Source organism: Hyperoodon ampullatus (assembly GCF_949752795.1).
Source record: "Hyperoodon ampullatus genome assembly, chromosome: 15".
Lineage (NCBI taxonomy): Eukaryota > Metazoa > Chordata > Mammalia > Artiodactyla > Ziphiidae > Hyperoodon > Hyperoodon ampullatus.
This window is the reverse complement of record NC_136928.1, coordinates 26713960-26728768: the sequence shown is the minus strand read 5'-3', so window position 1 is coordinate 26728768 and position 14809 is coordinate 26713960. Positions and strand designations below refer to the sequence as shown.

The 14809-nt window shown below is 35.4% G+C and overlaps 1 protein-coding gene across 2 annotated transcripts in view; it reads right to left on the bottom strand.

The window, feature by feature from the left end:
- EXOC6B (exocyst complex component 6B) overlaps positions 1-14809 on the bottom strand; it is a gene marked incomplete at its 3' end in the record, with an annotated part of 718627 nt that overhangs the window by 620776 nt on the left and 83042 nt on the right. For both annotated transcript variants that reach the window (XM_079720455.1, XM_079720456.1), the window contains exons 2-5: positions 9225-9390; positions 4826-4873; positions 3067-3157; positions 2909-2954 (exon numbers count right to left, since the gene is read on the bottom strand). In XM_079720455.1, the coding sequence (XP_079576581.1) occupies positions 2909-2954; positions 3067-3157; positions 4826-4873; positions 9225-9390 (351 nt within the window). The remainder of the gene's footprint in view (positions 1-2908; positions 2955-3066; positions 3158-4825; positions 4874-9224; positions 9391-14809) is intronic.

Sequence of the window (14809 nt, the reverse complement as noted above, 5' to 3'; positions counted from 1 at the left end):
CACTGACATAGAAAAAGCATTTGACAAAAACAATATTCATTCCCGATAGAAACTTTCAACAACTAGAAATAGAAGGGAACTTCTTCAGCCTTCTAAATGGCATGTACAAAAAGACTACATCTAACATATATGACTTAATGGCTAAATGCTTTCCCCCTAAGATCAGGAACAGGGCAAAGATATCTACTCTCACTACTTCTATTCAACACTGTACTGGAGGCTCTAGCCAGTTCAATAAAACAAGAAAAACAAACCAAAAAGAAAGCATCCCAATTGGAAAGAAAGAAATATACCTGTCTTTATTTGTAGACAAGATAATCAGCTACATAGAAAATCCAATGGAATACACAAAAATGCTACTAGAATTAGTAAGTGATTTAGTAAGGTTGCAGAATACAAGATAAATATACAAATTTAATAGTATACTGGTAATAAATGACTGAAAATTGAAATTTAAAAAGCAATACCATTTATTTATTTATTTGGCTGCATGTGGGATCTTAGTTCCCTGAGCAGAATTCAAACACATGCACCCTGCACTGGAAGGGCAGAGTCTTAACCACTGGGCCACCAGGGAAGCCCCAGCAGTACCATTTAAAATAAGCATCAAAAAATACAAAATAATAGGGATAAATATGACAAAAGATATGTAAGACTTATTCACTAAAAACTAAAAACACTGCTGAAAAAAATAAAAGAAGACCTAAATAAATGAGAGCATTCATACTGGTGGGTGAGGGGTAAGATGGACCAGCACGGGATACAAGGGACCTAGTGAGGTAAGACTGTCTGTATAGGAAGGCAGCATTGCATGGAGTGTCAGAGCCAAAGAGGGATGAGGAGGGCATTCAGGGAAGACAGAAGCATAACACAGGGTATTAGAGCCCAAGTAGAGTAAGGAGGATACAATATAGGAGGGCAACTCAGTGTGCAGTGTTGATACAGCTCAGAGGAGCCCAAGACATATAAACCTACTCTTTGTGCCAGAAAAAGGTTGAGCTAGAAATACTGGTGAACAGTACTTACGACAGCCACTCAAATTAAGAGGAGAAATGTGGGTTGTTCATATAATGGACTACTATACAGCAATTAAAGTAAGTGAACTAGATCTCTATACATAAATTTAAAAGCTCTCCACTAGTACGTAAGCCCCACAACAGCAGATATTTTTGTCTATTTTGTTCAGAGCTATATTCCCAGCACTAAGAGCAATGCCTAACAACACAGTAAGTACTCAATTCATTTTTATTGAATGAATGAATCTCAAAACAAGGACTGAGAACTATTCATGTAAATGTTTCTAAAAACACAAAATACAACATATGATTTATGGATATTAAAAACATGGACTAGAAGGACACACCAAATTTATGATACTAGTTTCCCCAACGGAGTAGGGAAAGGGATAGGACTGAGGAAGGGCATATGAGTTTTATCTATAATTTTTTTAAATGTACATCTTTACCTCTTTCTGTCCATATGTGTTCATATATATGTCATAAATATTTACATATATATGAATCAAAACTGGAATTGTTGCTATCTGTTAATTCAGAGAAGTTGATACTGAAGTTTTTTTTTAATCTCTGTAATTTTCTATAATTTTAGAACTTCACAAAAAGGTTATCAGGGAAATAATATTACTTTCTATCTCACTGAACAGAATTTCTCATACTGTTCAACCTATGTTCTCTTATATGAATGTATCCTCCCAGGGAGAAGGCAGTCTGGGAAATAATCTTAAGAAATTCAAAAAATATTGATGCTTCATGCTTTAACTTTAAAATTCTTGAGAATTTATCATTTTTATTCACAATATTTTTAATCTTATTTCAGTATTAAATACATTCTAATTCCATACTTTTTCCCTCAAAACTAGTTAAAATTAACATTCCAGGAAGATGTGTCCTGTTTATCTTATAGCTTCACATACCCCCATCATACCACAGGGTACTCCAGGGCAGAGAGGGTGGAGATGCTTACTCTAGTTTGGGAAGAAGAGCCAAAGAGTCACTATCAAATTTCCTGTGGAATAAAACCAGATGAAATAACACACAGGAAAAGACTCCTCTGAACTTAACCTTGACCTTGCCCCTTGTGATGGTTAATTTTATATGTCAACTTGGTTAGGCCATAGTACCCAGAGATTTGGTCAAATATTATTCTGGATATTTCTGTGAAGGTATTTTTTACATGAGACTATTAGCACTTAAATCAGTAGACTGAGTAAAGATGAATCTTCTTCCTAATGTGGGTGGGCCTCATTAAATCAGTTCAAGGCCTTGATAGGAAAAAGACTAAACTCCCCAGAGGAAGACGGAATTCTGCCAGCAGACTGCCTTCAGACTCAGGCAACAATATTTACTCTTCCCTGACACTAGCCTATCAGCCTACTATGCAGATTTGGACCTCCATAATCATGTGAACCAATTTGCTAAAAAAATCACTCTCTCTCTCTCTCTCTCTCTCTCTCTGCGCACACACACACACACACACACACACACACACACACACACACACACACCCCACTGGTTCTATTTCAATGGAGAACCCTGACTGATCCACCCCAGCAAAACCAGTAACTATTTTTTCTACTATAATACTAAACCAAAGCATGTTTCTCAAATTAACTATCATTAAAACAGTTACATGCTTTTCCCCTAAAAAGCTGGGTCTTCTAAAAATCAAACTACGTGTAGTGTTTTTTATTAAACATAATACATGACAAAATACATCAGCATATGTAAATAACTCTCAGGATGAATCAATAGATATACAAAAGGCGAGAGAAGATGTTATATGGACTTAATTATTTTTTGAAAGGTTATGCTAAATATGGATTTTTAAAAAAATTCTAAATAACAGAAATTTTAGATAATACAAAGTATTCAACAAAAAAATATCTTACCTTTTAGTTTTCATCTGGTCCCTCAGTTTGCTATACATCTCCAGGACTTGAAAGAGAAGGGGAAAAAGAGCACACAAGCATTATTTAGAGAAAGTGAAAAGACTAATTAAAGCTAAAGGAATTGCATCAAGAATTCTACTTTATTTCCAGTTCCTCACCTGGAAGACACAGCATTAATTTATCAACAGTGGCAGAAATATTTCTCTGTTGTAGTCGACACTGCTTCAGCTCTTCCATTGCTATTACCAGCTTAGCAAGAGGGAAAAAAACTGAATTATGCCAACAGCTGTAAATAAAAAGCTTTCAGTCACATTTTTCCACCCTATGTTCAATTCATCAGAAAATCCCAGACAGTTTCATAGTAAGACCTGCCAAGTGGACTACGGAACTGCCTTTCTCAACCAGTAAAACATCCCTGTATGGTTTCCCACTTTCTCCCCAAGATGCATACATACTACACTAGAAAAGGCTAGGTGAAATGAAATCTTAAAATTCAGGGGCTATCCAGGAGAAAAGAAAAAATGTGCAGATTTGCTCCACATCCTATTCAGACTCTTCATGATTTATGATTTCATCAATCTTCTAAGAAGATCCTATATTTCTGTCATCAGTGCTAGACTCCTAGAGGAAAACAGTCCTTCCTATACAGCTTCAAATGAATCTTGAAAATAATCTGCCACTAAATCTGTATTTCAACAAATAAACCACACAGTTAGAAATTGTGGCTTTTCCAAGAGTTCCAGTTTAATGAAGAGTAACTCACTTTTCTTCTCACAGCATTTTAAAGTCTTCCATCTGAAGTCATACCACAATAAAACTAGAAGAAACTGCATCCTTTGCAAAAACTTAAAATACGTGAGACAAACTTTTCAAAAGCAATAATCTACATGGCCTCTTATAGTATTTATCCCATACCTTTTCCGAAAAATGTTATCTACTTAGATACTATGCAAAAAAGAAAAAAGGGAATGGTCCTGATTAAGTTACTGATCAGACGATCAAAGGCTAATCTTAAAGATTATTAACATTAAATAAGTATTAGGCAATGAGGAAGGTACATGATACAGAGAACAGTAATAGACTATAAGTCTGAAAACTTGGGTTTTAGTCCCAGCCTTGCCAATTACTATGTAAACTTTAGCAAAATCATCTGTTTTAGTTTCCTAATCAATAAAATAGTGGTAATACCAGTCCTGACCTTGTTGTAGGTCTGCCATGAGGATTAAGTGAGAAAATGTATGTAAAATAATCTTATAAACTATGATGATTTAAATGGTGAGTATATCAATTAACAGAATCAAAGATTCTTTTTTTTTTTTAACAAATACTTATGCATATTCATGTTGTGTCAGTCACTGTTTAGGCAGGTAGAGGGGATACGGCAATGCAGTTAAAAAAAAAAAAAATCCTGACCTCATGGAGCTTAGTTTCTAATGGAAAGAGACAAACAAAAAACAAACATATAAGGAAAATTGTATAATACCAAAGCATGATAGGTGCAATGGAGAAAAATAAAGCAGGAAAGATAAAAAGAATACAAGGGGTGAAAGTGAGACTGCAATTCTAAATAAGGTGGTTAGAAAAGGCCTCATGAAGGAGGTAACATGTGAGGAGCAAAAGTCTGAAGTAGGTAAACATTTGGGAAAGAACATTCCAGGCAAAGAAAACAGCACTGGCCATACTATGACTACTCAAGTGATTTAAAAACACAGCTAAGGAAGAAGGTTACATACTCTCATTAAGCCTTCTAGTGTTACATTCATTTACTTCAGATAAACATTAGGAGAAGCAATGATAATGTCCAAGTTCCTCCAACATGTTGCTTATGGTCTTACAAGCCACTATATCAAGAACACAGTTATCAAAGAGAATGACAGGAAACAGAAAAGATTTTTTCAAAAGGTAAACTGGCCTTACTTCCTTTCCCTCATGCTGTAGTTTTCTATTAGTATCCGTCACTTGATTCTGTGGAGAGAAGACAATTTAAACTCATAAAAAACACTTAGACAATAGATGGATAAGATCAAAATTTTAAATGAAAAGACTAAGAATAGGTATTCAGATTGTTTCCATATTCCACCACATTTTGGTTTAGTGGTGTTCTCTTGGGATCAAATTATATCAACTTTTCTACTGAACATTTGTATGACCTTTTGAACAATAAAAAAAATTACTAGGGCTTCCCTGGTGGCGCAGTGGTTGAGAGTCCGCCTGCCAATGCAGGGGACACAGGTTCGTGCCCCGGTCTGGGAGGATCCCACATGCCGCGGAGCGGCTGGGCCCGTGAGCCATGGCCACTGAGCCTGCGCGTCCGGAGCCTGTGCTCCGCAACGGGAGAGGCCACAACAGTGAGAGGCCCACGTACCGCAAAAAAAAAAAAAAAAAAAAAATTACTAAAAAATATGTTCAGTTTGAAATATTACAAAATAAAATAACATAACAACTAAAGATCACACTTTCATTTGGAAAGGAAAGAAAAAATATAATAGAAAAAATAACCCACAAAGAACCTTAGCATTTCTACTATGTGTAGAAAGAACAAATTTTTTCATAGATAGTCCTCACTTCACCAATGTATTCCTGGAAAACTTGAGTATAAATTGAACTTTTTAACTCAGGTCAAATATTTCTACTTATCTAATTTTAGAAAACCTTTTATCTTAATTTTTTGGATTATTAATTCTTAATAGTTTCTAACACTTCCACATTCCCATTTTCCTAAATTAATCTCTCCGTTGGACAGTCAAAATCAGGTGAACAAGCTTTAAAATTATGTACAGTTCATAATTTAAAGGAACTGGCACCACTTATTTTGGTAGCCACTTTTGAAGAATCAACTGATATAAAAAAAATTAAGTATATAGAATAGTAATTTCCTCACCTTCTTAAACATTATCAAAACATGAGCAACATTAACTTCTAAAGCTTTCTTTAATAGAGGCTTTCCATACTTCCACCAATAACTGCGACTCCTTACACTTTTAAGACACTCCCTTAACCCAGCATTTCCTATTATGTCTCTTGGAACACCAAGAAATGGTAGTTAAAAGGTACTCTGCACTCTGTATACACACACACACACACACACACATCAATATGTATGGGAAATACCACTAAACAGGTTAGTTTATTCAGGACTTCCTGAAGCCCAAGAAGGAGATATCATACGGTGTTTTCCAACTTACTTTATGTAACATCCTTTTATTGAGGATCATCTCAAGAAACTAGTTTTTCAGGAACACACCTTTGAAAACTTTGCCCTAAACTATACACTATACACTATACCTGGACTATCACTTTCTCAGCAGATTACCACATGCACTGCCATTGTAGCAAAAATGCAGCCATAAACATAACATAAATGAATGGGCATTGCTGTGTTCCAATAAAACTTTATTACAAAATTAGGAGGCAAGCTGGATTTGGCCTGCAAGATATAGCTTGCTGATCCTTGGTCTAGAATAAGTGAGATTGAAAAGTTTATTATTCAAACCAGTAAATGAATGTCATTCAAAAATGGGGTTAATATCAGCTCAATACAAGAAAAAGCTTTTAAGCGATGTGAATAAAAATGGGGTGGGTTGCCTTGAGTGATCACTGTTCAAGAATAGATTTTTTTTCATGTAAACAGATTTCAAAAAATTCAACCTTCCATAAATACTACTAAATTCAGCATCGCTGTTTCTACTAAAATAACTTGTTTACCATTTCTGAAATTTTTTTTACCTCAAACACATTGTAAGAAATATATTTTACATTGCAACTCAGTACACAAGTATAGGGAATGCACACGCACACACACACAGACACACACACACACAAACAAAATTTTCAAGAAACAATGTTTAGACTTCCTACATGTAATACACTTTGTTGTTTCCTTTTTTATTCTATTTCAATTTTTATTAAAAATACTGATCATGGCCCACTAAATTGATTTCATGCAAACCAGAGTTCTAAAACATCCATAGGAGCCTAACCAAAGCTTCTGATAAGAAAGGTAATTACTATTTCAATACTATTTGAACATAACAATGGGAGGAAGTCTATACTGCCTGTCTAGGATGCTACTTGTTGATTCAGAGAACATATATATGTATGTGTGTATATATACACACACACATACCAACATACATACTGTGAATCAAAAGAAATAATGGACATCCTAGAGAGAGTAGGATTTTTCATTGTTATGTTCAAATAGTATTGACAGTAGGTAATACTTAACCTTTTCCATTTTCTAAACTCTTTTCTCAAGTTCAAGAATTTCTAAGTTCCATAGGCTCTTAACACAGGTTGAATGGATGCCCCCTAGAGCAGAGTCTCCCAGATGTTAATGGTGAGTATTACGGGCAATATTCAGGTACTTAACCACATGATTACTTCAGTAACCAGACAAAGAGCACCCCATTGTCCATCATGGACAAAGGGCCCGAGGAGCAGAGGGAGAGGTTTTGGAATACAGGCATCAAGAACAGCCAAGGTGAAGATGGATGGGAAGCTGGGATGGCTGAGTGAGGACAAACAGCACATACAGCTCCTGGCAGAAGCCCTATATCTTTGTTTTCACATATTTCAGATACTTCTGTCCGTTTGACGCTTTTCAGCCCCCCAAAACTCAGTATAACTTTTTAAATGGAATCAAATTGTTCATACTTTTTAATCTGCTTTATACATTCAGCAAACATTTCTAATGCTTTCCCATGTCAGATATCCTTCTACAATATATTGTAGTTTATTACTCTTTTAAATGGACATACCATGATTTATTTTACTAATCCTCTAGTACATCACTTTCAGGGACATTTTAAAGTTTTAGCCATTAAAAAAAAAAAATCACATGAACATCTCTGTACATGCACCTGTAGCTATAGAATAAATCTTAAAACTATGTGGAGTTTTCAGTATTGATAAATAAAACTGTTCTCCTTAAAAGTTGTAACAGTCTACACTCCAACCAGGCATTCCCAGGTTGATAGGTAACATCTCCAACCTTAATATTTGTTTCATCTTTGTCATTTTATTAGGTGGCACTTTATTGTTTAAATTTGCATTCCTTTAATTCTAAATTGTAGAGTTCCCTTATATTTCTCCTTATGTAAACTGTATATTAACATGTATTTCTCGGTTTTCTATTAAAGTGTTCATATTTTTCCTATTAATTTGTAGACTTTTTCTATGTTAGGATATCAATCATTTGTCATGTGTATTTGTAAATATTTTTATTTATTATTTACCTTTACATTTTTAACTTCTATGTAGAAAGTTCTTTCATTTTAATGTTGTCGTACCTATCGATTATTTTCTTTCTGGCTTAGGAATTGTGTTTAGAAATGTATCCCTCACTCCTAAAAATCACATAAATATTCATCCATATTTTCTACTAGTTCCTTTATGGTTTTTTTACATTTAACTCTTTAGTTCATCTGAAATTAAATTTGGTACATTGACTGAGAAAGGAATCTAAGTTAATTTCAATTAAAATAGTTAAGCATTAAAGAACATTAACAACAAATCAGAAGAGTTGTTACTTTTGGAGGGGAGGGTGGAGAGAGTCACTGAGAAGGATAAAAAAGAGAGATTTAATTTTGCTGGCAATATTATATTTCTTATGATGATTGGATAGTTGTTGTACAGGTCCATAAACTCTTATCTGAAACCTTGGGACCTAATGTGTTTTGGACTTCAAAATTTTGGAAATTTTATAAAGATAATATGGTATATATTGCTTATTATGTAACAATGGGCACTAGGACAGCATCCCATAATCAAATAGAGTAATATTTCCGTATCAAAGTCAGTTACCCAAGATACGTGAATTTGCTATGCCAGGGACAAAACCAATATAGCTAGCCTCTTTCCTGAACTTAAATCTGTCATATTAAGAAAGAACCTTCATGCTTTGGTAGAAGACATTCTCCAACTAACACTATTTTTTTTTCCTTTGGCTCAGATTGCCTTGCTGCAAAGACTTCTACAGCCATGCCTTGCAATTCTGTCATCCAACGGTGATGGCTTTCATCTAGCAAGGAAGCAGACAGATGACATGAAGAGTCAACCGTGTTTCTGTTTGAAAGAAACTGATTTTTGTCACTGGTTCTCATCCACACATAGTTATCCCAAATAAATTTTAACTTAAAACAGTATCCTTTCCAGCTAAAAGCCATAATCCCAGTTATCTATGTTGCAGTATAAACTCCTTTCTTACTATTCAAAAAATTTTAGTACAAATATGTAACCTGCAATGTATTCCCCACTCTTTTAATGTTCATCAAAACCCCAAGACAGAGAGAAACAAGTCTTAGAGTCTCCTTACTTTGAGTTTCTGGGCTTCTCCTCTTACTTTCAGCAGTTCCGTTATAGAGTCCACAAAGCCCTGGTAATGAAAGTTGCACATTTTCTCAATTTCTCGGTCATGATTGCGGATGCGAGTTTCAAGCTTCTCCATGAATCGTCCATGTTCCTCACCATCATAGACAGACCTTTTAAAAAAAATGGCATGGAGATTATACCAGATTTACATCTAAGAAAGAGAAACAGAATTACAAACCCAGAAGCAAATTTATTTGGAAATCAGGTATTTAAGTTACATAAACCACAGAGTAATCCAATTGTATTCATGTTGCCCCAATGCTAGATGAGTTTTTTTTTAGGAAAATCCAAAATTTTGTTTCCTTATTTACTGAAAAATATGTAAGTGCTTGACAGTATTCATCACAGAATTCTCATCATAAAATGAAAGGACTGAATTACAATTCCTCCGTACCTTTCTTTCTCAATTAAACTAATCTAGAAAAACTTTATTTTGGATAAACCCAACTATACATTTACTCCAAGATTATACCCAAGAACCTGACGCTGCTGAAGAGAAATCACGTAACTGTGCTGCTAGACTCAGTTTAGCTATCTTACGACAAATTTAAATTGGGCAGCCAGACACCGCTAGTTAAAAATAATGAAATTATCCCGCCAAATAGCACCACCAAAAAATCACTTTGTAGTCTCCAAAATGTGTGAAAACCTTACTTCTTCTCTCCTCAAATGTCTACCCTCTCTCCGGCTCTCAGCTGCACTTCACAGGAAAAAAAAAAAAAAATTCCTCTCCTCAACCAACCTACTTACATCTGAAACTCCTACTCTGTACACCCTCCTATAACAATGGGAAAAGTATTTCAAGCTCTTATCTACAGTCTCTAAGAACTTTACTCCTGCAGTTATTCCCTTTTATCCCTATCCTGTATTATATATTTCTCCCACTCCACTAAGTCATTCTCATGGCTATTTAAACATGACTTTAAGAAACCTGTCTTAACCTACACAATTCCCTCCAGCTACCATCTCATTTCTCTGCTCCCCTTCCCAGCAAAACGTCTTTCTACTTCCTCAGCCCCCATTAGTTAGCATCCATCCTACTGTACCTAAAGGCAGCATTTGCTATGGTTTAAATATACCTTCCTTCTTGAAACACTGTTTTCTCTAGACTTCAATGATACCACACTAAGTGATTTTCATCCTTTTACTGACATGCCTTCTCAATCTCCTTCCTGGGCTCCTCCTCCTCTATTCTTTTTCTAAATATTCGTAAAAGCTCTTCTCTTCCCTACCTATGCTCTCTCACCAAGAAATGCCAGCTAATCCCATGTCTTTATAATACTATCTATTACAGTGGTAGACTTCCTAATCTATACCTTCAATTTTGAGCACTTCCCTGAGCACTAGACTCAAATAACCAGCTATAATTTAACAAATCCAATTGGATTTTTAAAAGCCATCTCAAATTTTAACATAGAAAAACAAAAAAATCATCTATCACCAAACTATCTCCACTCCCAAACTGGATTCTCCCAAAAGCTCCCCACCACTCAGCTACGCCATCTCAGCTAATGGCACTATCCAGTTGCCCAAGTCAAAAATGCAAATCCAGGAATCACTCCTCATGTACCTCTTTCTATCATACGCCCCATCCAATCCATCAGTAAGTCCGGACAACTCAACCTCCAAAACATATCTTAAAATTGACCACCATCCCACCATTTCCACTAAAACCCTAGTCTAAACCTGTATCATCGGCACACTGGATCAATGCAATAGCCTCCTAAAAGTCTCCATTCTGCACTCTTCATCCCCTCTACTCCCTGTCCCAATGCAGATACTCTCCACACACCAGTAAAAATGGTCTTTATGAAGCAATAGTTCAGATGTAGCCTCCTGCTTAAATCACTCCAATTCCTTCTCTTTACAAAAGGAATAAAAATCACAAATCCTTACCACGGCCTATAACATACCACATAATCTAACCTCTGATTAGCTCTCTAACCTTGTTTCTCTCTAGGTCCCACCCTCTAGCCTTGCCTTCCTCCATCCTCTATGATCCTGCTACAGAGGATTTTTTTTTAGCCTCTTCCTGCCTCAAGAATTTTGTTTTTACTGTTCTTAGGCTAGTAACACTCACCCCCTATATCTTCAAGCAAATTTCTCCTTCTCATCAGCCATAGTTTGTTATCTATCTTCCCCCCAACCCATCCCAATTAGATTGCAAACTCCGGGGCAAGAACTTTGTCTGCCATATTCACCACTGTACCTCTAAAACAGTGCCAGACAGGTAAGAGGCAGTGAGTAAACATTCGTTGAGTAAATGAATAACATTATCTCTAAGAACACTTTGATCTCTGACATTTATTCAACAAATATACATTTGCTCATTACCAACATTTTCTGGTTCTATAATCATTTGTAGGTACCAGATCACCACCCTGGTCCTGTGGATAAGAGAGCACCCACTCCTCAGCAGATCAGTTCCACTACCCAGAACTCAAGCAGTAACCACAGAAAATACATATACAAGTTTTGACTCCGGTAAGAATTCTGAACACTTACTTCAGAAAAACCAGAGCAATCCAGATTCATTCTCCTTCATTTGAAATAAAGGGACAAGATCTTCAAATAAATTATAAACAATCCCGGCTTTGACAACTAAGACATACTATAGCATAACCACTTGCCTAAAAGAGCTATTGGGAAACACAAGACAGAATCTACTATTGACATTTCAACTAACCTCAAATAAGCATAACTTTTCCCCTTCCAAAGGAAAGGAAAAGAAAGATTTCCATGTAAAGGCACCAGTATTCCTTGCCATTTGAAGAAGAGGAATAACCACGGAAAATTCATCAGTCTAAATGGTATAAGAAGATTATTATTCAATACTGAGACAAGCCTCTTGGTTTCAAATTCAGTTATATCTTGACCCATTAATACTTTTAAGTTAGGTAGTAAGTATACTCCCTTCTACAATGTAAAACTTTTTATTTTTCTCCCTCCAAAGATCTACATTAATATGACAAAAGATAGCCTCAAGGAGAAGAAAATCTCATAGTTAAGAAATTCATAAGTTATCCTAGCTCCCTGAACTTTCTATAAAAAATATATAAATCAAAGAAAGGAAGAGTGCATTTTTGCTGCCTGACTGCATGGCCTTGGTGTTTAGCAATGTAATTAACTAGCTATGAGTCTTTGGTCAATTCAGTTAATCTCTCTCACCCTCAGCTTTCTCATTAGAAAATAGGAAGCAGTCAATTAGAAATCCTCTTTAGCATCAGCCTAGCTCTAAATTTCTGCAATTCACTTCCACTTTCAAGTCCAGTCAGCAATAATGTAAAGATCATACATTTTTCAGAACAGTGTAAAGAGGTAGTCCAAAACAAGTTAATGCATTTTCTACATCCTTATCACTAGGCCCCACCTGTTTCTCCTATTTTAGGGCCTTTATGATTCTAATATTCTCTTCAATTATAATAATGTTGAATAACATGAAAGATTCATAGTGAATCTCCTGAATATCTTGAGAATTTTAAAAGTTAGAATAAAATGTAAAACCCACACATCTAAAACAGGAGTTTTGGACTATATTTAATTAACCTGTGTTCCATGAGTATGCATCTGGAAAACCACAATTTCCAGATTTTATGTGAATTTTGTGTGTATAAGCAGAAGCACATATGTGTAATTTTTAAGGGAAACATCCACAGTTTTCATCTGGTTATCAAAGGGTTAAAAACCACTGATTTAAAGGTTTTGTTTCAAACTGCCTAACAGGAAAAGGCAACTATAACTATAGATCAGTACCTAACAGTTCAACTCACATCAGCATTTCACATGTATCTCAGACTTAGTGCTAACCAGCTATCAGATATAAAATGCTAAAAACAAAAATAAACAAGTCTTAAATTCTGGAAAAGTCATAGATCTCCTGAAATTAACCTAATATTGGTAATCAACATTGCACCTGAACAAGAGTTATCTCCCTCCTGCACAATAAATGGATTAAACTGGAGAAAGACTGCCATCTAGTGATGGCCCATTTCTAACATGCTTTGAAACTTAAATTTGATGTGACCAAGCAAAGAGGGGCTGCTTAAAAATCTAAAAACTGTATTCTATAATACTTGCTAGCTACAAAGTCTTATAACTTGTTATTAAATGATATTTTATATAAAGTACTCTAATGTTTAAACATCCGTTTCTAATAGAAAGCAGGATCTTGAAAACAAAGTCATATGCTTTTGACATGTGTGCCATAGGTATGTCACAGTTAAACAAGACTACAAAATAAACTGCACCACTAGTTTAATTATTTGTGATAATCCAAAGAATATTCTGGTACCTAGTGAAAGGTAAACAAGAAGATATGTTTGGTAACTAGCAACTTTTAATAGCCTAAATTTTTACTCAACTACATACATGCTGCCTTGTGGAGTCTAATTTCCAAAAAATCCCAAATAAACCACAGGTTTTTGCAAAAAGTAAAATGTTTTACCCTAGTGTCCATATCTGACACATACTTCTAAACATTCCACCTAGACTAAGAGAGAGATTTTAACTTATAAAACACTTCAGGAATTCTATTCAACAAAAATATTTATGATTCCCAAGTACTGAATCACTACAGGATTATATCACTTGCAAGAACTTACATCAGCTCCAATCTGTCAAAAGAGAAAATAAATAATGTAATGAGCATGTGTTATCTCATTTAAATCCTAGGCATCTTATAAATTAGACATTATTCCCATTTTATAACTGAGGAACCTAAAACCCAAGAAGATGAAGTAACTTGCCAAATCCACACAGCTAGAAAGTGTTCTCTGTAGTACATCAGTCTGTCTCCTTTTAGAGCAAAGGAAAGTAAGAAAGTCACATGGACCCCTAAAACGTTAGAGTTGAAAGAGGTCTTGGGGATGGAATACAAAGCTTTTATTGTACAATGGAGGAAACTGAAGCCAAAAAAAGTTAAATGCCTTAATCAAAATTATATTGCTTGTTACTGATACACCTGGGCCTGACTCCCAAAGAAAACAGGAAAAACTAATGCAATATGAAGCCTGACACAAAGCTAAGTGGTTTTTAAAAAGACACACACACACACACACACACACACTTCTACTTTATGATGAGTAAGCTGCCTATTAGTTGTGCCTACACAACAGCTATTCCATTCTTCCTGCTGGAAGAGTTCCAATTTGTTCTGGTATTTCACCTTTCCATCCTACCGCAAGGGGTAAATACTAATTTAGACCAATCATGGTAATTCCATTCCCCTTGTCAGTGACCAGTTAACAGATGACACAACTCACTGATGGAAGTAAAGGGAAGTTTGGAAGTGAGGATCCAAGGAAAGGTTTCTTTCCTGAACAATGCAGGAAAAGAAACTGCTTTTCCTACTTTGGACATTGTCCTGTACAATGCTTAGGGATGAAGCAACCATCCTGAGAAGAGAGGAGATATTGCCAATAATTTGAGGATTGCAAAGGGGAAAGATGGAAAACAACTGGGTCCTTGATGATGAGCCAATCCTGAAACAGTCCTATCTCCAGCATTCATGTTATATGCATTAATAAATTT